The sequence below is a fragment of the Anser anser genome (assembly GCF_964211835.1).
Source record: "Anser anser genome assembly, chromosome: 4".
NCBI lineage: Eukaryota > Metazoa > Chordata > Aves > Anseriformes > Anatidae > Anser > Anser anser.
This window is the reverse complement of record NC_139724.1, coordinates 69,173,055-69,196,539: the sequence shown is the minus strand read 5'-3', so window position 1 is coordinate 69,196,539 and position 23,485 is coordinate 69,173,055. Positions and strand designations below refer to the sequence as shown.

General features: G+C 38.3%; 1 protein-coding gene across 1 annotated transcript; it reads right to left on the bottom strand.

Moving 5' to 3' along the window:
• Positions 1-312: 312 nt before the first annotated feature.
• Positions 313-23,329, bottom strand: NOP14 (NOP14 nucleolar protein). Its single transcript, XM_083833012.1, has 18 exons — positions 22,849-23,329; positions 20,613-20,747; positions 19,226-19,367; positions 18,512-18,654; positions 17,960-18,097; positions 16,307-16,429; positions 14,950-15,081; positions 13,313-13,649; positions 11,880-12,010; positions 11,540-11,625; positions 9,917-10,052; positions 8,008-8,109; positions 7,231-7,384; positions 4,337-4,496; positions 3,474-3,621; positions 2,383-2,501; positions 972-1,127; positions 313-624 (listed from the first exon to the last, which is right to left on the bottom strand). Exons 1-18 carry the CDS (start codon positions 23,044-23,046, stop codon positions 525-527), a joined length of 2,640 nt encoding a protein of 879 aa, XP_083689138.1. The 5' UTR covers positions 23,047-23,329; the 3' UTR covers positions 313-524.
• Between the last annotated feature and the right edge of the window lie 156 nt (positions 23,330-23,485).

Here is a 23,485-nt window from a genome sequence, read left to right as displayed (position 1 = left end):
TCCCAAAATTACTGAAGACAAAAAATTGATGTACAACTTCAACAAAGGACTTCTGCTTGAAAACCAATGCCATTAGTCCACCAAAACCAAGAATTAGAATATCCCAATGCTACAGACTAATTAAAATGTTACCGCTGAAGTTACAGGTATACTACCAGTACCTGAGCTGCTTGCAGTTATTATTAAAGAAATACCAAGGATTTTTGCTGTACATTTCTTTTTTGTTCAAAATAGTCTAAAACTTGTTTACACACTCTTGAGAATTCTAATTATTTATCCAAATATACTGTTGCTAAAATAAACAGAAGCATACCACATACAAAAATGTTATTTTATTTTTTTTCTTACGAAAACCTGTGGATTTATCCAATAAGCAGGTTCACTTTTTCAGACAGATCTGATGATGTTGTTTTCCTCAAAAGGAATACGTCCAACAAATGCAATTAAAATCTGTGCAAAAGCCATAGAATTGGGTCATTTTATACATCAGTAAAACCAAACTTTCTGTCCTTAGATAGTCCCAATTAATTCTTCATTTTTTTCCTTCTCATTGCTTTCCATTCACCCTCCTGTGTAGCAAGGCTACTAAGAAGCTCTTTCACTTTTCTCTTTCTGGCTGAATCTCTGTAAAGCAAACAATAAACATGTTAAATATTTCAGGGAGATTATATTAGGGAAAATAAGTAAGTACATTTAGACTGTAATCATTAATTTATAAAAAGCCCCACAAATCTTAAATTTCACTGACATACACTTTACATAACAACTTTCTGCATATTCTTAACTAGCGAAATGAAACTGCGAAGTTGAAAGTTAATATAATCTCTAACAAAAATACCTGTTTTCCCTAAATTGTCAACTTTTATTTATTTAAAGTTTTGTATTGATCGTTCTTGTCGGTCTCATCACACAGCAAAGAAATGGACAGAAGAACAACTCTTAAACTGGTGCTGAAGAAAAGGTTACATTACCTCTCCATGATTTCTGAAAGTTGCATTCTAGCCAGGAACTGGTTATCCTTCCGAATCTCACGAACAGCTCCCTTAAATTCACGTTTATGCTTGTGAATCAACCGCTTTCTTTCTTGCTCCTTCTTGTTGCCTCCCTGCTTTCTTCCAAACTCTAAACTGAAATGAAAATGTGTATATGTGAGCACAGAACACCTTACCAAAAAGGACTTCATGTATATAAGGAGTGAATTTTTGTCCAAACACTAACGGTATTTTTATTCCTGCGTATTATGTAATCGACTTGCAAAATAAGGAGCTGCCTCAGTGAACATACTGGAAAAACGCTCACCAGACTTTCTAACCGCATGTCATCATCACGCAGATGACGAGCAGATAACATTTTCCAGAAAACAGATACGCTTCAATCCCCCCCATATGTAGCCTGCATTTTGTTAAGACTGAAAAGCTAACGCAGATAAATAAAAGATGTCTGGAGAAAGATGGAATCTCCCAATGTATCTTAAGTTTTTGCAGACTTCCTCTACAGATGAATTCTGAAGAAACGGTCTCATCAGTTAACTTGGTGATAAATGTGTATGGCAGAGGAAAGCTGTCCTCTTCAATTAGCAGAATAAGTAAGACGCAGTTATGCCCTTGTAGATAAGAAACAGGCCTAAATGAGTCAGCAGCCAATATAAGGCAGACTTCCTGAATCAGAACACAGTTCTATTATCTACAAAAGGAAATTAGTGTTATTTAAATTTAATTCCAAACCAGAATAGAAAAGTGCACACGATCACTGTAAGGTCTATAAAAAGAAAAAAGCTCCATGTTTTTTGTCATTGCTACTGTTGAAAGGTAGAAAATTGCTCCTGAATGAGGAATGGGGCAATCGAGTATGCCTAAAGGAATGCTTAATCTGACACATTATTTGTTATGTTCCATGATACAGAGTACAGGAATATTTTGCCTGATCTACTGCACCAGTGAAACAGCCCTCAAAATTTCACCACCCATCTTTACCTTTATATACTTCAGCATGATTTTTATGAACAACTCACTATTGTTCTTGAGACTGAAATGCTTTTACAGAGCACATGGTAAAACATCAGATAATAACAACCCCTTCTCAACTGGAAATTTATTAATTTTTAACTGATTATATGGGCAAGAGCTGATTTCCAGTGCTAGTTTTTCCTCTCAAGATAATCTTTGCTCTATTTCTTAGAATTCCTCCTTTCTTCTTCTTTCCCTTCCTACCACCCAAGTAGCTGGTCCTTTGCAGTTTGTGCATAAAATGCAACAAAGAAACAGTTAGCTGGTTTATGTCCTGTTTTCCAAATCTGTTTAGTCTACTGAAAATCTCAATGTTTACATACACTTTTTCTTTCGCATACACTTTTTCTTTTGCACTAAGCATTGCTTTACTTACACTTTCACAATCTTAGGCGTATACTGTTTCAATGGCACTGGCTTCTTTTTCTCACAGACCAATGGAGTATAGTGCTTTGCTTTGTTCTCTAGCTCTTTCAGAGCACCGTGATACCATTCCTGAAAACGCAAATCAATTTACAACTTTGAAAGTGTTTCAGAGACACCATAATTCACAACTTATGGTAAATTTAATTAAAAGTAATGTCCTCCCCACACGTTCTTTTTCCAAGTAAAATTATTGCTTTTCTTTAGGACATTGCTAACACTGAAATGCTGTAATCCTTCCAGGCTGGATAATTTTTAAACACTTCAGCAATTCTATTAAGATGGTAACATGGACAATAAGAAAGGTCTGCAAACAGTTTCACCTAACAGAGGAATAAGCAAGACTAAAGCCAGTTAAATTCAAGTGCCTGCCTTTCAGAGTCATTCTAAGGATGACTGTTAATTTTATTTTGATGATAAAAAAAATAGGCCATTTTGCATCACCTATATTACAAAATCTTGTTCTCTAAGGACATTTCATGATGCCTCTTTGAGGAGAGGCCAATTCTGTTATATCCAGAAAAGACAGATTAAAAAGTATACTTCAAACTCATTGTTAGACAAATAAAAACTGACCTCACTTAAGTGAGGTAGCTGACCAGGTATATTTAGTTTATTTTTTCTGAGACAGTTACAAATACTATCTCATCATCTTGGTACATGTATTGGTTGTAGTAAGGTCTTACATCCTCATTACAAAAGTACAGGAGCAACTGGATGACCAGACTACTAGTCTTATAAATTAAGCCACAGAATGCTACATTATTACAGCTCAAGGTGCTGTTCTCCTCAATTAGAGGGATAAGATATACAATGAAAAAGATACTTTCTTAATATTCTCCACTCTTCTTTGGTTTCTCCAAAGAAACATCATTATGATTTCTGAAGAACAATTAAGGCAAATGCTTGACCCTTGTGAACATCTCACTGATGCTTATACTTTTTGTTGTTGTCGTTTAACCACAGATGAAGATCACTGAATTTATTAATGAACCAATCAAACCAATTATGTCATTCTTAATTTCATTCTTAAGGAACACATACCTGCATTTTTTCAGGATATTCATTCACTGGCACATGTTGTGTAAGAAGTATTTTGACAGGATGCATTATTTCATGGAATGATGGTAAAGACTCATACAGAACTGCACATCTTTTAATGAGATCAAAACACAGGGCTAGACACGATAACCTGTTGATGTACAAAAGAATATAAACATTTCACTTGTAAAAATTGCACTGGATTTTCCAATAAAATTAATCAAAGCAATTAAACTTGGCAGCATTATCAGTGTCTACTATTAAGACTGCCTGACCCAGCCAGTTACAAGGCTGTTTCTGGTTGTCAATTCAGACTAAAATTTCACTTTTACTGCAAGCAAATACCCAAGAAATCCATTAGCAACAAATCTTTATGTCAGCGCACAGAGCACAGCCAATGCTGTGTCTGCTGCTTGAGTAACAGGTTTTTATACTGGTTCTAGAAGTGTCACACTTCAAAACAGAATTAGTAATTTTTCTTTTTAAACTTTGCAACAAAATCCTTACTTATCCCTGAAGTAAGTTATGGTATAACAGATGCACAAATTAAAAAAAAAAAGTCAGATGTGCTTAATGAACATATTTAATTGTAGTCTTTTCTAACTTTAGGATTTGATTACTTCAGTGTCTCTTCTAACATGATATTTGTATGTAAATACAGTATTTGCTTCAGAAGAGCATGACGGTTCAAAGTACTGAGCATGTCCTCTGTCTCTGCATCATTTCATCAGTCCACAGCTGTACAGAAAAGGAATGGAAGGGCTGAGCACTCCAACGAATGCTCTGCGTAATGTTCTGACAGAAGATTAATATTTCCTATGCATAAAAATAAAGCAGAACATCTCACTGCTCTTACTCTTACATACCTGATATGATTCATTTCTGTTCTGCTGGCTTCCTTTAATCTATTCACAATACTCAACGGCAAATTTTGCTTCTGCCAACTTTCCAAATCCTTCTTATCACACACCAAAAGCAGTTCTAAATTTTTCCCCATTGGTGTGAACGGATGCACTACAGTATAGCCTAAAAACCAAGAATAATAATCATAAACAAATCAATTCTCAGCATTACGTCTGAAGAAGTTTTTTAATCATGCTGCCTTAAAACAAAACAAACAAACAAAAACCACCTTTATCAGACAAGGCTTTTCTAAAATAATGGACCACAGGCACAATCCCAAGTACGTACGGGGAGAGAGAAGACTAGAGAAGACGCCTGCCCTGTGGGGAACAGGATGGACAGTTAAACTGCCAGTGAGGGTGAAGCACTGGATATGCTTAAGAGGAAAAGGCAAGGGAACAGGACTTCCCATTGGAGTTACGAGTACAAGGCTTTGACCAGAAAGTGGGCAAGCAGCAGAGCGAGCACGAGAAGGGAAAGCTCCCAGTTACTGCACAGCACTGAGCCTCTCCAGTGACCTCTCGGCAGGGACCCTCAGATGCATGCTGTAAAGTCCCCTCCCACTCCAGCTAAGCAGTTTTAAGATGTGAAGTAAATGCACAATACACACTGGGGCTGGCAATACAGAAAAGACTTCAGAATCATTGTGCTAAATAAGCTGATCTGTGCAAATGGCACTTGCAGACTGATGTGAAAGAAGCATTTGTGGAGTTTCATGTTTAAGGTAGAGAATAATTTGCAGTCCCTGTGCTGGAGGTTTTTTTTTCCCTTAAGTCCAGCAAGCTTACGGTTGAAATTATTTCAAAAATTTATTATCAGCTTTATTTGTGAGAGGACAGCATCTTTCATTAACACTTCCATTAGCTGAGGCTATCAACAAAGACAATTCTTTCCCACTCCCTCCCCCTTCAGCTTTTCTACTTTCTTTTTTTTAAGTCTAAACCAGGTCAAAACCTGTACTTCAGTCTTTTACGAAGTTGTATTCTCTATCGTTTCTCCATGTGAGAAATTCTCCATGTGAGAAATGGCCAAACTTGCAAAATGAAATCAGAAAGAGTTCTATTTGCTAATGTTACTTATTGTCAAAATTGAACCCAAAGAAATTTGTGGTGTGATAGTATATCAGCATTCCAGAGAACTAGCTGTCAGCTCATTTTAAAATAGTCTGTGACGACGGCAAAACCATCACATTTATCAGCAACAGTTCCACCACAGATACTTAAAAACACGATTGGATATTTAGTAACTTTAAAACATCAATATTGATTGAAAAACTCTCAGAAAGAGAATGCTATGCCTCTAGCATATCTTTTATTGTGCTTTTCCTCACTGCTAACAGAAACCAACACCATGCAAATTTAAGTAGTGCAAAAACATTAGCAGAAATACAAAAGAAGTTAACAAAAAATAGTTAAATCATCAACCACCCCTAAATATTTTTAAGTAGTTCATCTGACTTAGAAAATGCTGTATTTTAACTGCACCCAAAACCTTTATAGAGCATATATTCCTAAGAGGGTAAACAAAGGATAAAATACTTTAAGTGCTGTGTAATGCACCCACTCTGTAACCTCTTCCCACCTCTTTCTGAGAGTTCAGCTGTCGGTGTTCTGAGAATCCAGGGCTTTAGCTCTGATGCAGCCCAGCTGTGTAACTTTGGCTCACACTTCAGAGGAAACGGCTAAGCTGTGAGAAAGAGCTGGGTGAGTCTGCAGGGTACAGCCACACAAGATAATAAAGGTGAAACTGCAGCACTAAGCTTCTTGAGAAACTGATTGTTAGTAGCTCAAGAATTCACAAAAAGAAAAGACTGTCAGCATGGAAGGGCATGAAAATCCTAAAGCAGAAAAAAAGGGAGCTGCAAGACAGCTTAGTACCACTGAAGACATACTGGAATGCTGCAGCAACAGAAGCTGAACCTTCCTCACCTAACTGATGACTACCCTAAGCACAAAGATTTCAGGTGATGAGCACAGTAATATTTTGCCTGTAGTTCATTAAATCCCAGATGTCTTCTGCGAGGATTTGCCGACAAATCATTGAATTTTTCACTTGAGAATATCCTGCCTACAGTCTCCTCATGCATGCTGACACTCAAGAGTGACCCAGGGATACTAGCACATGAATTAGTTACTACGCTCTGACAAAGCTTTTCTAAGTGAATTTTTGTCACTAACCTTTTCAGTAAGAAGCGTCAGATCTAGAATAACTTTAAAGCTTGAAATGAGTCGCCACAGGAAAAAAAATCATAGAAAGACAAAGACTGGCAATTAAAATCATTCGCTAGCATATGGATCCCATTGAAAAGACAGCTTCATTCTCACTGTTGTCTGCACAGACTGCTAAGTTTGCAGTTATGTTACAGCACAGCCTAATCCTCTGCTTGGGGGGATAGCTGCCTTCTGTTAAACTACAACAAATCCTCGTCAAACACATAAAAAGGAAAAATACCAACTCAGTGTTATATTTCTCTCATTTATCTGTGTGATAAGGCTATTAGTGGATAAGGGAGGCTATTTGCAGGGTACTCACTGGGAATCCCATAGGAACTGCGAATTTTAAGTGCAGTCCAATCACACAGACTACTTAGAACAACAATATTGCCAAAATACTGCACTCTGGGCAATGCTACTTTATTTCCCATACTAACTTCAGTTCTTTCTTTCCTACCAACATTAGAGAATCTCATTCATAACAATATGTCTGAGAATCAAAGTTGTGGATGGCCAACCTAGCAGATGATTTTGGTCTTTTGTTCAAAATACTAAACTCAGTGTGAAAGATAATTATTTAAATTAAAAAAAAAAAACAAAACTAATATAAAAAATAATTAGTCATTTATTCTAAACAAACTCACCCTGGGCTTGCTTTTTAGGGAGCGATATGTGAAGTATTCCAACAAGAAAATTGATGAGTTCTGGTACAAATCTTCTGGAGAGAGAGATGTATTCCAGGAACAAACAGCATATAAATAAACCTTTAATAACATCTTGCAGCGTTGTGATGCGACACTATAAAAAAGAAGAAAAAAGCACATCATGTTAATTAGTAAATGTCTATCCATCACAAATATAGCATCTCCCGCAAAGTAGAAATATTTAATAAGTTGTACACATTTAAGATCTGTAAAATGACACCCTTTGGACTTAAATGAAAACATACTGGCTTTCCCTTTCACACATGAAAAAGTATGTGCAGAAATGAGCAGAAAGTCTGTCAGAAGAGGTTTAGCCACTAGAAGGTGCTAAATCACAAACAATAAGTTCTTTTTACTTGTTTGTTTCTGCTATCTGACCTGTTCATATATTTCAGTCCTACTTACGCCCGATATCCATTTCAGAAGTGAAAAAAAGAAACATCTGGCTGAAAGCAACTTGGGTCTGTGACAGTAACAGAACTAGCTCAAGACTTTCAAAGCATATAAACAGGACATTTGAATAGAAAAATTAGGACGTATTTTAACTGCACTGCAATGCACTGTGCTAGATAAGATTTTAAGGAAAATGAACGCTGACGATTTTTAAGTACAGATCTCTCTTAAGTAGGACCAATTGCAATATAACTTATAACTTATAGTTGGGGTCCTAGGAAGAAACAAGGAACAATATGCTGAGATTCAACATCACAAACATACCTTAGTAAGTAGCTGACTCATGTATATAAAAGCAGGAGTTACAACTGGATGCCAGAAGTCAGATGTTGGAAACAGTAGAGATGTAATTTTCAAATAAATAAGCTGACGGTATATAAAACAGAGTAAAAAGGCAAAATATAGTAAGACACAATTCCCAATTGATTTTACACATATCTAACTGTGATGTGTAAGTAACTGTCATGTAGTAGTCTAAAAACACTAAGACATACATCATTGAGAAACCTGATATGATATACAACCTACTTACTGAGACGACTGTTTAAGTTTCATGAGAAAATGGACTATCCATTATATGCCTAACACTGCGTTAGTTCAATGAGGCAGCTGGAGGAGCAACCAAGAACTATGCCCACCACGCTGACCATTTATTCCATGAGGAAATGTGATAAAGTTCTGCCCACCACAACCACACACTCTCATCTCACATAAAGAAACGAACCAGTGGCCACAGAAGACCTGTGACAAATTTCAACAGGTCCTCAGCACAGACAATTAAGCAACCAGGATACTCAGGCACTAGCAGGTAACAAGTAACAAACACATCCAAGAGAACTAACCAGCAATTATGTACACTCCTACTAAAGGGAATGTCAGAGAGCTGTGAGTGACTGCACCTGTCGTGACTACAAGAATCTTAAACATCAGCTGCAGGGTAATTCTATAAATGGATCTAAGTGGACATTTACACAGTAAGCTAGACACAAGTCAAGTTTTATTGTTTCAGCTCTGTTTTCCTCTATGAAGTTTCTGTTGTAAATAAATATTCTCCTGAACTGTTTAGTTACTGAACACCCCTGATCAAATTAGATTAACTGTAGCCATGTGTAAAGTCTACTAAGGCAACTGGTCTAAGGAACCTTCATTCAAACAAGTGCTTTGGCAACAAGACAGTGATGTAACTCTACCCTAAAACTCAAAGATGGCTTGAAACCTCAAAAGGCCACTGAATGGGATGAAACTCAACAGTGCCAATGGTGTCTGAAGGGTGACAGTGACAAAATAAAAAATTACAAGCTCTCTACAACACGTTTCCTGCAAAATGTAAAACATCCTGAATAAAGACTCTTCAAAAAAGAACTCAATATAAATGTTGTCCAAGCTGTAAGAACCAAGTCAGCCAAGCAATTCCTTCAGTCTATTTTCCTTCAATACCCTAATATTCCACTAGGCAGCATTTCTCTCCCAGCTTGATGAAACAAAACCAAGTAACTTCCTTAGGATTACTAACTTATGGTGGGTCTTTGAAACATTTTAATAATCAAATACTCATTTTCCATATGCTCCACTTGTCAATTCCCTAACAGCCGTTTACCTAGACACTGAAAAAGGAGTGTGTTCAAATTTAGCATGGCCACTGAAATTTTGAAATATTACTAATACAAGATGGAAAGGTCAGTCCTTTCGCTTGGAGTCATCAATTTAGCATCACTCATATCAATAGTACTAAACGTCGTATTTTATATCCAAACATTATTTCCCTGTTATTCTTGTGAACCTAGGAGACAGTGAACTCCTATGGAACACTTTTTAAATATTTGCACTTAACATAATTAAAGAAATCAGGACATAACTGACATCACTTTTTCCTAGAAATACCCATTGAAATGCCATCAGGAAAACAAAGAATGTTCTGCTACGTAAACCGGAGCAGCAATTTTAAGATCTTTTCCCTTTATTAACATTGCTAAGTCACATTTCCACTCTGCAGAACGTTTTGTTATCTGCAGAGAGGCAATTTAAAATGTAAGAAACCTAAAAAGGCACAGATGCTAATAACTTATTATATGCTTTGAAATGCAAAATTATATTTCCTATCATCTGGCATTTATTAGCATTTCTGTACTCATGTAAAGAGCAAGAGATTTTCTTAGCAGTAGGTGTTTGTTACCGTGTCTAAACCTGGAAACGTTGCACGGCCTTTGACTTCAATTGCTTCTTCCATGTCATGCGCGGCGTCTCGAAGGACAAACTTCATACTGCCACCGGCTGCCTCAGGAAACATCTGGCAGAGATTGTATAACGGCCTATTAACAAGAAATCTAAGTCATGATCAAGTTACACCACTGATCTTAACTAAAAATCTGATCTCTGATTTGGTGGTTTCTAAATCTTAAATAAACAATTAAGAAATTAAAAACTTTAAAATACACTCTCAAATCATTTGATACGATCAAAGCGTATCTTTCTGAATCGCCTAACTCTTCATTTTACTGTACAAAGGTAAACTGGCACATAATACTAGGCAGCTCTCTACTCAAAATACTCTCAGACAATGAAAAGCACTTAAAAAGGCAGCAATGTAATTAACAAAATTGTTACTTAAAATGAGAAAAAAAATACCCACAAAGTTAGGCCAGTTGCTGGCCCGTGGACACTGCCTACAGGGAGATGCAGGCAGGAGCCTGCATCTGCTTTTCAGTATTTTCATTTAAAATGATTGTAGTGATATTAATAAATCCCTATTCTATAAAGCAATCAAAATGTGTTTAGACATTTTTACAAAGGCACAGCATGTGTGACTATCAGCAGGTTAGTGCTCTTGCTGATGATTGCAACAGAGCAATGCATGTTAAAGCTGCACAAAACAGATTTTTAAAAACTATTTCATATAGATATATAACACACATATAATACACGTTTTTTATTTCATGCTGTGTACAAATAATTCATTGAAAGAAAGTTGTCTAGCCTGCAAAGTCTAGCTAGGAATAACAGACTAGTTTTGGGTGGAAGGGAACTTTGGAGATCATCTTGAGGAAACCCCTGCTCCAAGCATGGCTAACTTCAAAGCTGCCCCAGGTTGCTTGCAGTTTTGTTGAGTTTTGTGAATCTTCAAGGGTGGAGATTCTACAGCCTCTCTGGGAAACCTGTTCTGACATCCAACACCCTTGTTGTGAAGGATTTTTCCTTCCATCTAATTGGAATTTCCCTTGTTGCAACTTGTGTCCACTGACCCTCATACTTTGCTGAATACCCCTGAGACAAATTTGAGTCTCTTTGTCCATTACATGTTTGAAGACAACAATGCCAAATTGACTAATTCCTGCAAAATGCTTCTTTGGAACATTTACATGGGCTTGCTTTAACACTCTTTATTTCCATTTTCATCTAGTTCCAAACCTGAGTGAATTACAGAATGGAAGCCCATGTAAGGTTGCACGGGCAACAGCGCACTGTCATTGCAAAGCTTCAAGTCCTTGATCAGCAATATAAATAACTTCATATACAGAAGTTTGCATGCACACATGGTATATCATTTATTTACTAACCGTGAAAAACATTTTACAGATCAAAAATTAATAAAAATCAAGAATTTGAAAATGTCTTGGTACAATTAATAGCTCAAAGAATATGTGAAGCAGAGTTAAACCACTAAAAAGCCAGAGAATCGCCAGTTGCCTACAATCCCAAGAGAACTATTTGAAAAAAAATACATTCAAAATGCCTCACCCTATGCAGCTTTTCTCCTAAAGCCATAATGTAGCAAAAGTCAACAGGATTTACTACTTACAGGATGAGTTTGTCAATTGCTTTGAGGTCTGGTAAATCCAGGTTTGCTAACTCCCCAATATAGTCCAAAAGGAAGCCAAACAGTTTCTGCAAGAAGCACAGCATGTTACAAATTATCAATGTTCTTTCACTGCAGGTATTTTTTAACAGCATAGAAAAACAGTGATACCAAAGTCAGAAAAGAAACACACGGTACATTGATTCTACTGCTATCCACAACACAGGAGCATATATATTTTATACTGCTTCCCGAATACTTACTAAAACTTACGCAGGAATTCAAAGCTAATTTCAAACCTTAAAATGCAAGACAAAACAAAACAAACAAACAAAAAACATACTTCCAACTTTGTTTTGTTTCCCACTGCAAGGCTTGGATGATTGCATTTCTGAATCCTTTCCAGAATAATAAGCTGTTGCTCTATTGTTCTTCCAGCCAATAAAGACTTAAATTTCTCATAGGATTCGGGAACTACAATGTAAAAACAAAAATTGACCAGACGAAACCTCAAACTTAGGATATTTAATTAAAGTGATCATCTAATAAATTTCCAATTTGAAAGTGTTACTTTTAGAAAAAAAGATACCATACAGTCTTTAAATAGTAACCTTTTAAACACTAATAACCTATCAATATGTGTGTAACATAACTTATGAACATAACTTAGAAAATAAGGTAAACATTTACCAACAATTAAGATTCAATTCATCCTGTATTTGCTGCTTGGGCTGAGCATAACGATGCTGACACCCACACAATGCATCAGAATTAAACTTAAGCATACATTCAACCATAAATTTGCCATACTGCAATTAGCTCCATGGTTAATTCACATCTAACTAACTTTGGTATAAAAGGATATTAAAAAAGTAAGAAACTTGCCACTGATGGAAAACAATTGTACAAAAAAAAAAAAAAAGACCTATTTCCAGTCTTCTGCATAAGTTAACGTGCTATAAAGCATCCTAACTGGTTCCGTTTTTTGAGTTATTTTAATGTGACTATTTTCTGACTAAGACAAAATCTGAATGCTATTTAAAGGGTTTGTGTAATGTATTATCTCCTTTTGATGAAAAAAACCATGCATTTATGGAAGCTGTTTGAAAGATTGTTCAATCTTGTAATGGCTCATTTTGTTAGAGAAACCTAGACTAGGACAAGAGCTAGTTGTATTAGCTACTTAATGTTAATGAATGTTTTGTGTAGTGCTTGGAACAACCCTACCTCCTTCCTCCTAGGCACAGACCCAAAAAGAGTCAAATTTCAAGTGTCTCCATTTAAAAATACTGCAATGTTATATCACAAGGATTACACCTGAGAGTCCTGCTTCTCTAAGCATCTTCTCTGACGAAAATGCCAGTCCAAACACTAGAGAAGGAAACCTCTCCTCATGCAAATATAGATAACAGAATACTATTTAAGATTCCCTTATGCAAAACACTAGCATTTTGAACTGGATGCATTGCTGGCCTTCAGAAATGAGCACATATCTTTCTGCTTTAACCCCCAATATGTATCTGTCAATTCTATGGCTGCTAGGAGCAGCAGAAACAGCTCTGGGGCAAAACAGATCCGTTTTCCACTGCTCACAGCATGATCAGTGCTAATCACTAGGAACAGGAGCTACTGACTCCTCTTGGAATAATAGGAGACGGTTACAAAGCAAAATGTCATAGATGAGCAGGAATATTTAAGATCCTGCAGGAGAGAGAAAGAGACTGGTTATAAAACCCCTAAAGACAATATGGATCTCTGGGTCCGTCCTTTGCTTACCAGCAAATGTATAAGGAAGCTCTGCTTTGGCAGCTTCCATTTTTGGATCCAGTCCCTCCATATTCTGTGACTCATCTCCAGTTGTCTCGTCTTTCTTCTCTTCTTTATTTCCTGCAGCTTCTTCTTCACTCTCAAGGTCAGATTCAAGATCAGAGTGGTTGTCTGCAGCAACATCCTCCTCATCTTCAGCAGCAGACTCTTCCTCACTTTGGTCATTCTCATTATCCTCCTTCCCACCTTCCTCTTCTTCCCCTTCCTCCTCCTCTTCCTCCCCCTCCTCCTCCTCCTGTTCTTTGTCCTCCTCTTCCTCTTCATTTTCAATATTGATTTTTCCATCCTGCCAGTAGAGAAAATAAGCCAGTTAAAACACTGATAAAGTAACAGCACTTTGCCAGAATCACCATGGAAAACTTTCATTAAAGGCTACCCTGACCAAGCAGCGAATGGCAGCCGTGCCAGCCAAGAAGGGATTTTAAGGAGAAAATGTGCATACAGGTATAAGAACAGTGGGGTATTTCCAAGGAGCTTAAAGAAACTTGAAGAGGTAATATCTGAGGACTAAAATAATCAGCAGGAAAGTAAAGAACACTAGCAGATGATATAAAAAATTTTTGAAGCATTCTTGGTTAGAAAATATATTTTTAAAATTACTTCTATGTATTAAAATAGTATATCAGATAAATAATTGTTCTCATCCTGATTTTCTTAATTATCAATTTAAATTCACATCCACAATTTGCGTTCTGTGCTTTGAGGACAACAGCAATTCCCTTGCTACTCACATGTAAGAAAAGGATCAGTATGTGCACATGTGCACCACAGCCAGGGTGACTCTTATATCAGCTTTAAGGGTGTATTTGCTCTGCCACCTTTATCAGAGCAACTTCACAAGGAACGGGTTCTTTCAGAAACTCACTCATTCTCAGGCTGAAATTCTGTGAAAACTGCACTGAATATAGTGCAAATTAAAAAATAAAAAAAGGCTAAAAGGGCCTACAAGGACTAAGGCCCTCTCTTCAGCCCAGAAGCCTTCTAACAGTGTTGAAGGGTACTTTGATAACAGCAGTATAGAGGGAAACGACTACTTCCCTCTCCTCCCCTCTACTCAGCACTTCTATAACCATATAGAATACAGCGTCCAGTTTTTCGGCCTTCAAATACAAGAAAGGTATTTATAAACTTCTGCAAGTTCAGCAAAAAACCACCAAGATCATCACGGGGCTGGAGAACCCACACTTTGAGGAGAGGCTGAGGAACCCAGGCTTGTTCAGCCTGGAACCAAACAACAGTCTTCCAGTTCCTACAAGGGAGGTCACTGAAAAGGCAGACCAGAGGCCTTCACTGCAGTACATGGTGGAAGAAGGAGAAGCAACAGAAGCAAGAAAGGTTCAAACTGATGATACAAAGAGAAACTTTTTCACAGTAAGGACCATCAGGCTGTCCACAAAGATTATGCAGCCTCTGTTCCTGGAGATTTTCAAGACAAGACTGGGTAAAGCCCTGAGCAACCTGGTGATTTCATAGCTGACCCTGCTTTGAGCAGGAAGTTGGACCAGAGTTCTCCAGAGGTCACTTCCAAACTAATTTTGCTACCTTTCATTTCAGAATTCTGAAAAAAACGAAATTTCAAATCTTACCTTGTAAGACAATAAACGTCTGTCATCTTTGTCCAGGATAAACCCATCGGCTAGATCATCAGCTGACACGTGGCTGGGTTTCTTTTTAGTCTCTTGTTCATCTATTCCACGCATTCGACGTAGCCGATCTGCCTGTGTTTTAAAAGAAATGCAATACACAGATGTGAGCCATCTACATGAATCATGTCATTACACCAGAAGGGAAGCTCCCTCAAATTCTACAGCTAAGAAAATCAGAGGAAGAAAACTAGCATTCTCCAACTACCCAATGAAAAGAAAAAGCAGTGACTTGACATACTACGGGCAAAAGCTGATGATACCTTATTTTTGTTGCAGAGTACGATCTCATAGCCTAATCCAATAATGTAAGTGATAACACACACTTGGAAGGGTTTAAATTGGGTTTACAAAAGCATTATGTTCTCACATTTTATTTATTCTTTATCTGCTTGGTTTATGAGACAATGCATCATTACTACATAAGCTTCTAAAAGCAGTTTATGATTCTGCAGTGTTTATCTGTTTCCCCTATGTGCAACAAGTTTGCAGTAAACACAATCATGTCTTAGGATTTTAACGTTACACTGAATTTGTAAATAGACTCAATGGGCAGTATCTGAAACATCGATTTTCAAAAGCATTTCTGCCTACAGAACCTGCCTTCTGTCTGCTACAGAATCTGCCTTCTGTCTGACGGACAGCTAGACTGTCCGTCAAACAACAAGACAAGAACAGAAAAGAAAAAAATCTTCCTGTTCTGCTGTCAGCTACTGAGCTTTCTGAGGTAACATGAAGGTATCACATGCCTACAGTTTTAAATGTGTCCCTAGTATCCCAAAAGAAAAAGGAGAGAAACGTTTCTTGACTAATTCACTCTTTCTAAAGGACTCAGAGCTCCACGTGGCAGAAGCAGCATGCAGCATTTCCCAAGAGAACCCTATTCCTATGCAAAGCAAAGCTGTACACATGCTACCACTGGGAGACTTGCGACACCAGAAGAAAGCAGAAAGTGACTTGGCCGTGCAGTAATTCAACTTCTGTGCAACAAGATATTTCCCCTTTCTGAAGTGCACCTCAACTCTGAATAATTTAAAACATTTATAGGCAAAGTGATACTGTATTTTTATTGAAGAAATGTCAACTCATTTCATAAACCTCACTAGTCATGTACTAAGTTCTATGTTTTTTTTCTTTTATATCAGATTGCAAACGAAACACAAACAGAGATTTCCTGAATTCGCCCTCTGACGAATTGCAGTTTAGTACAGCCGCTTTCAATCTAAGGTCAAGCAATGAATGTAAGTGGTCACTCCCAAAAGACAGGTTACAAAACAATCTAAAGCCATAAATGGTGTACCTCGAGCTTCTGGAGTCGCGCCTGCTCCTCTTTTGCCAATTCTTCTTCTGTCTTCATCCTTTCTGAAGGTTTTGCTTTCATCTCGAATCCAAGTTCTCGAACAATCATATCATATTCATCAGGCTAAAGAAATATTTATATAGTTGTTTATTATCTTAGTTTTATTATTCTGCTTTGCAGCCACCCCTCTGCCAGACATAACAACTAAAAAGACCTTTACGAAATAAGGCAAAGACCATGTCCAGAGAAAGCCACAAGAACATTCAACTCAGTATTAACATAAGGAACAGAACGAATGATTGGACAGAAACTCTCCATGAATTCCCCTCCATTTAAGTTACTCACAACTGAAAAATGTACAAATAGTATCATAAATGACAACTGGTTTACTTATTAAATGAAAAACTTCAAATATCTTTATTAATAAAACACCATTTTCTCAAAGAGCAACTCAAATTAATAAATTCATAGTTTACATTTCTCTTTATAAATACTGTCAGACATGAGCTAAGTCTCTGCCATCTTATTAGTTACACAGATGTCTACCTCAAAGAAGACAAAAAGGGATGCTGATACTCAATAACGCTTAAGCAGCGTACATGGCAGAACAGTTACTAGCAGAGATCGTACTGGACTTATGAATACAGACGTCCTGACAGATGTTTAAATCTCTAAACCATACAGTGGTATACACTAAAATTCAGTTCTACTAATTTTTCTTCCTATGTGCCTCTAGATGACTTTCTTCTATTCAACGTTAATATTATAGAGCATTACCAATTCACACTCTGCATCTCTCAATGTCAAATTGAGATTCATATGAAGCAAGGGAATCTAATTTTCCTTTTCAGCAAAGTACACTGACAAATTTTTTTGTCTAGGATATCACATTACCAACACACTGGAGTATTCAGCATATTACGAAGCATCTCAAAAATCAATACATCAAAATACAACCTTTTGATCCAGTATATTCTGTTCATTATTTACAATCAATTTTAACGTAAGATCAGTTCAGGAGTTCAATCTTCTGAAAAATGAATTCTACTGCCAGGGAACTAATAAAATATAATACAAAATGTGGACAAGAAAAAAAAAACAGTGCAACACATTACAGCGCCTATTCTTAAATTTAAAGGTTTATTTCTCTTAGGATAATTTATCACTAACAGAAAAAGTTTTGAGGCCATAACAAATTTATTCATTAGGTTAATATTTAAATTCCTTTTTTGTAAAGGCAGTACCCAAATCACAACAAGGAAAATTTTGTTGTCAAATCAAAGTTGTTTTATCCAATAAACACTGCAAAGGCATTCAGACTAAGTCAACATTCTCAACACTTTTTATTCTTCAGGAACATGTATTTGTCTTAAATATAACCTGCAGCTAACAGTGTTTGTTGTTCAACCTGCAACCTCTCTCACATTTAATATATAATAAAAAGCAACTGGTAATTGCAAAAAGATAAATCATATAAGTCCCTACATTCTTCCAGTTAACCGAACTGTCTTAAAACCGTAAATTCCCTTAGTGTGAACAGCAGGCAACATTTTATTTTGTGAAGTTATGAACTTGGCCTTACACATCAGACACTAGGACAGTCAAAACTACAAGTTATTAGAACAATAGACAGTAATCTAGCCAAAACCTTACCTTGGGTTTTTCTACCTCTTTGTCCTTTCTTTCTGACTTGGGCGTTTTGCGAGCCATAAGGGTTTGGATTTCTTTCCAGTCATTGTCAAGCTTTTCTGTGAGTTCTAATGCACTTTCTCTCTGACTTTGCCTCACTTGCTAGAAAAATAAAACACAAACGCAGCAGTTACGTTCAGCTGAACATGACAAAGCATTTATAGCACAAAACCAAAATGCTGTCTCTAGCAAATAATTTCAAATACTTAATATTTTAAAGGTAAAAACTCTCTGTGGCAGAAGCAGTACAGTTATACTGAATGCCACACGGGCTGTATACAGAAAACAAGTTATGTAAGTCAAGAGGAGAGATTTAGAGATACAAAAGAATGGTAGATATCCAACGCATTTCCTAAAACTTCTTCAAGGGCAGATGGACTTTATGCAAGGATCTCAGACTCTTTTCCTCAACAGCTATCTACCTTGCTTTCCAAGCCACTATTTTACTCTGCAAAGACAGAGATCACAATGCCTTCTTAACCATGCATAATTTATACATTAGGGCTAAAAACTCACCTTTTCTTGTTTAGATTTGGCTATCAACTCTTCTATGAGTTCCTTTCTAGATTTAGGTTTTTCCTCCTCATCTTCCTGCCCACTTGATGCTTTTTTATGAAGCAGGCCTCCACCCCCTCCAAAGTGAGCAGCGGTTAACTCAGCTAGAAGAGAAAATAAATTGTGAATCCTTTTCAAATCCATACATCAGTGCTGATGCTGCTGGGACAATATCTCCCTATTACTTGAGAATGGGAGCAATTGAAAGAATTTAATCATCCATGTACTATTCTCATCCCTATAAACAGCCATACCAAGACAGAGATGCTGGCCACATACCTCAGGCTGACAAACATCTTGTGTGAGATAGGAATATGTGTTTTTTCAAGATCCAACTAGTATTTAGGTGCAGAGATGTAAGAAAGCAACTTAAACTTCAGATGCTACCCAACACCCTCTAAATATTGGTAAAAATTGGTATTGGTTAATGCTGAAAAGCCCACAGATTAAAGAAGCTTGCCAGGAAGGTCGTTCCAGCTCAACCTCTGCTAAGATCCAGACAGCTGTTCCATGTGTGGTTAAGAAGTAATCAAAACTGGCTTAAACTTCCCAGCCGATTACATAACACTCTTCCTCAGTGAAGGACAGTACAGAACAAATGATGAACACGTACCACCAACAAAAACAACAATGAAAAAAACATAGAGCAGTGGGATATTAGCCGACATGTCCTACCTGACAACGTTCCTCTTTCTTCTGTGTCACTATCACTATCCACAATATCATTCAGTTTTTCAATTTCTGCCAAAGACTGGCCATAGTGAGTCAATTCTTCATCTTCATTAAGGTTATAGATATTTTTCTTTCCATAATTTTGCTAAGAATAGTAAAACAAACCAATTAAATAACAAAAGATTTCTAGCTTCAGGCAACAAATCAATAAAGACAGTACTTTCAACGCTAATTGACGAGATTCTTACTCCAGTTCTCCGCAGTTTTAAGAACACTACCAGATCAATCTTTTCATTCAAATACCTTAAACCTTAACCGAGGGAGCACGATGCATCTCATACTAATGTAGAAATGAAGTAACTCAGAAAACTTAAGGAAGCTTAAGTTTTATCTGTATACCATTAACATCAACGATTCAGTATCACATTTCTGACCTAATGAACCTGACTATAACCTACAGAGAGCACGACTAGACAATGATATTGCACTGCTCAATGTTCAACTCTGGAGACTGAGTATAATGAGGTGGAAATGCTGGTACTGCACATACACTTCACGTTACAGAATGACAGCAGGTTACAGAGTTCCTCTAGTCAGCAAATGAAATGGCCGTTCTCCAGCAGTTATAGTGGAATCTCAAATTGTACTTGATGGTGGTTGCCTTTTCCTAAATCAATTCCCGAATCATAACAAGTCTAGAACAAAGAAAACCAATCGATCAAATTAGAACTGGCTTTCTTCATAAAATTGTAGAATGGTTTGGGTTGAAAGGGACCTTGAAGGCCACCCAGTTCCCACCCCCCTGCCATGGGCAGGGACACCTGCCTCTAGCCCAGGCTGCCCAAAGCCCCATCCAGCCTGGCCTTGGGCACTTCCAGCGATGGGGCATCCACAGCTTCTCTGGGCAGCCTGTGCCAGGGCCTCACCACCCTCTGAGTGAAGATTTTCCTCCTTATATCTAATCTAAATCTCCCCTCTTTTAAAGCCATTCCCCCTTATCCAATCACTGTACCCCCTGACAAAGAATCCCTCCCCAGCTTTCCTGTAGCCCCTTTTAGGTATTGGAAGGCTGCTCTAAGGTCTCCCCAGAGCCTTCTCTCCAGGCTGAACAACCCCAACTCCCCCAGCTGGTCTTCGTAGGAGAAATTCTTGCACATCAGTGCTCAAACGTCCTCAAATACATTTCTGCTTTAGAAAGTTGTCTTGCAAAACCAGAGAGATTTAATGGAAAATTCTGTATTCCCACAAACATGTTCTTTTTTTTTTTCCCTCTTAAGAGCTCCTAACATATAAATTATAAAATAGAAAGCATTAGCCTGCAAAACTCTCTGTTACGGGCAACCCTACCAACCTGATTTTTTTTTTCCAAATTCCCATTGCTATACTTTACCTGTCTTTCCAAAGTGAATCGTCTTATCATCTTTTCCTCTGGACTTATTTTAGTGTTATATTCACCAAAACGTTTATCCTTAAACACATTCGTCTTTTCTTTTTCTTTATATTCTTTCAGTAATGTTTGGGTACGCTAGAATAAAAAAAAGGAGATTAAATTAAAAAATGAAGAGAATAAATACTTCCAAAACCAAGGCAAGAAAGGCTCTATAGTATCCTGGCAATATCATCTAGATGATAAGAATGCAGTGAAAGAGAAGTGAAAACTGAACAATGAAAAGAGATGAGAAGTTCATACGACATACTCAAGAGTCATTAACTACCCTTACAAGCTGCCTAGAAGAAAACAAAACACTGTACACTGTACTTCATTTTGTCACATATAAAAACTGAGCTTTGCTTCTGGAGAATTCTAATTTCAATCTGAAGCTTAGTATAAGAGAATAACATATTAAAGAAAGTAACAAAACCCCAGTGCCAGCTGAACCTCTTCTGGTCTTGTCATCTAAGACATAAAAAATGAAGAAAAAACAAGAGGGTGCATACATCTAGTTCTCTGCTTTAGTGTTGAGCACAGGGAAGTTATGCATCAGAGAAGTAAAAGGAAGTTAGCAGACCTATATGAGCTTGCATGTGCCGCACTTCTGGCACAAGCATGAAGACAGGTTTACTTTTCAGTGCTAGTGATCTAATTCATTACAAACATTTGATTTACCCCACTATTGAAACCCGAAGACCTTCAAACGTGACATTAAATGCTATTAAATTGTCTCAAATCTAGACAAACGGTAATGAGGACTGAAAGCTAAAATATAATTTCATGCTGAAATTACTACATAGTTCCTGAAGGAAGAAAATACTGGCTGTGCTTAGATTCAAAAAATCCATGTTCATTTAGAACATGTTAACTGAATCTGATGGACAAGTATCTTTGCTACTGATAGTGCAATGAATTGCAAGCTACTGCAGTGAAAAGGCTGAGTTTCCTGCAACGGGTTTCTGCAGCCCCACTGAGTGTCCCGAACTCGCAGACACCCCCGTAACTGACAGCAGAAGCCAGGCTTCACTATGACAGTTCTACCTTCTGTTTACTTCCTACACAGAATACTTAAATGAGCAGCGTTAAAGTTGCATGATCAAGTCCATTAATGTATCTTAATACCTTGGATATGGAAAAGCACCTTTGTTTATCAATTATTTGATATCCTCTCTCATTGATTACTTTTCTTCATAAAACTTTATTTAATGCATCACCTCCCACAATGCATGTAAAATGACAGTTTCTTTCTGCTGCACTATTTTTTAAAAGAACTTCTCTTTTCAGTACATGCTTCAAATTCCGTTTTGTTTTCATATCCAGATTCCATATCCATATCAGAGAGAATCTCAGGGACAAACTTTTAAACTACAGTGCTTCAGTGTTAACAGAATCTACAGAAAATGTTACTTCTTTCCTGTTTTGTTTGCAGAGACAGATCAGAAACAGTTTCAGTGCTTCACTAAAGGATAGGGCAGATGGCTGGAATCGCAGATGCCTCGTATAAGACAATATTTCCCCTTGCGCAGCATGGATTTTGGTCAGGTAGCTAGTGATGCCAATAGAGAAAGAAGGGGAGAGTTTTAAAGGGATCATGGGTGGAAGACAAAAGATTTAATCTTCTGAAGTTGTATGAACACTCTGTTGAGATCAATGAGGACACAGCATTATTTTGCATCCTAACGTCCTTCCATAACATAACTATTTAACCACTGCCCAAAAAGCAATCAAGTTTTCCAAATCACTGGTAGTTTTTGCATGTCTACGCAGTTCCCACTGCAGTAAGGCCCTACTCCTCTTCCAGGCTTTCACTATTACAATAATATTGCACCATTAAGAAACTTAAAATCCTGCAGCATCTAAATCTGACCGAGATAACAAACAGTTGTAACTATCTGTTCCCTAGTCCACTGTTTGCATCCTGACCACACGTGCTGCTGTGTTCTGGTCCAGGGACATTTGAGAAGAGGCTCATTCCCACACACGTGATGAGGGCTTGCATCGATGAACCACGTGCAGTGCAGTGGGGAGGGACATTTTGTCAGGCTCTCCATCGCCATCAGAGCAACATGAGCAGAGATGAGGCAAGGTGAGGAACCACTTGTGCCACGCAGGGCGGATTTACCTCTCACCTCCAGGCCTATTGCCTCTCCATCACAGCTGCTGTCCTTCCTTCCCAGTTTTGACCCCCTCTTACCTTCTTGATGGCCTTGGAGCGCGAGACGCCGGGCAGCCCCACGTCGTTCTTGGTCTTCCTGCCCAGGATGTCGAACTTCTGCCTGTTGACCTTCACCTCGAAGGGGTTGCTCCTGACCATGGCCATGGCTGACTCCGCGGAACCCTTGCCCCGGGAGGGCGCGGAGGCCTTAGGCCTCCTTTTCGCTGCCTTCCCCATTCCCGGGCAGGAGGGGACTCAGAGGGGACAAACAGATGGGCGGACAGACGGGCGGACAGACCCAGCAACCAAAATGGCGGCGGGGCAAAACCCCCCTCAGCCCTCCCAGCCGCCCCCCGCCCCGACCAAATCGCGCGAGACTTCCCCCGGAAATCCCGCGAGATGCCCGGTGCGGCGCGGCGCTGCGGAGGGAGCCGCGCGGTGACCGCGCTCCCGCACCCCGCGTGCCCCCAGCGCCAGCCACGCACCGGCGGCGGCCCCGCGAGTCTCGCGAGAGCTTCCCCCAAGCGTCGCGAGACTTGCCGCCCTTCTCCCCTCCCGCTTTGCGATGACCCACGGGGAGGCCGGGAGAGAGCCCCCGCGCGCACTACGAATCCCAGCATGCAAAGCGCGGCGGGGGCACGGGAGACGCCGAGCTGTGCCGCGCGGGGGCTGCTGG

What these genes read in the sequence shown, in the direction of transcription:
- NOP14 (XM_083833012.1), bottom strand. Translation starts at nt 23,046, where the DNA reads ATGGGGAAGGCAGCGAAAAGGAGGCCTAAGGCCTCCGCGCCCTCCCGG. An exon ending in CCAAATCTAAACAAGAAAAG is followed by an intron (nt 18,098 to 18,511) that starts GTGAGTTTTTAG and finishes TTATTTTTCTAG; the next exon opens with CAAGTGAGGCAAAGTCAGAG. An exon ending in ACGCCTAAGATTGTGAAAGT is followed by an intron (nt 1,128 to 2,382) that starts GTAAGTAAAGCA and finishes TTTTCATTTCAG; the next exon opens with TTTAGAGTTTGGAAGAAAGC.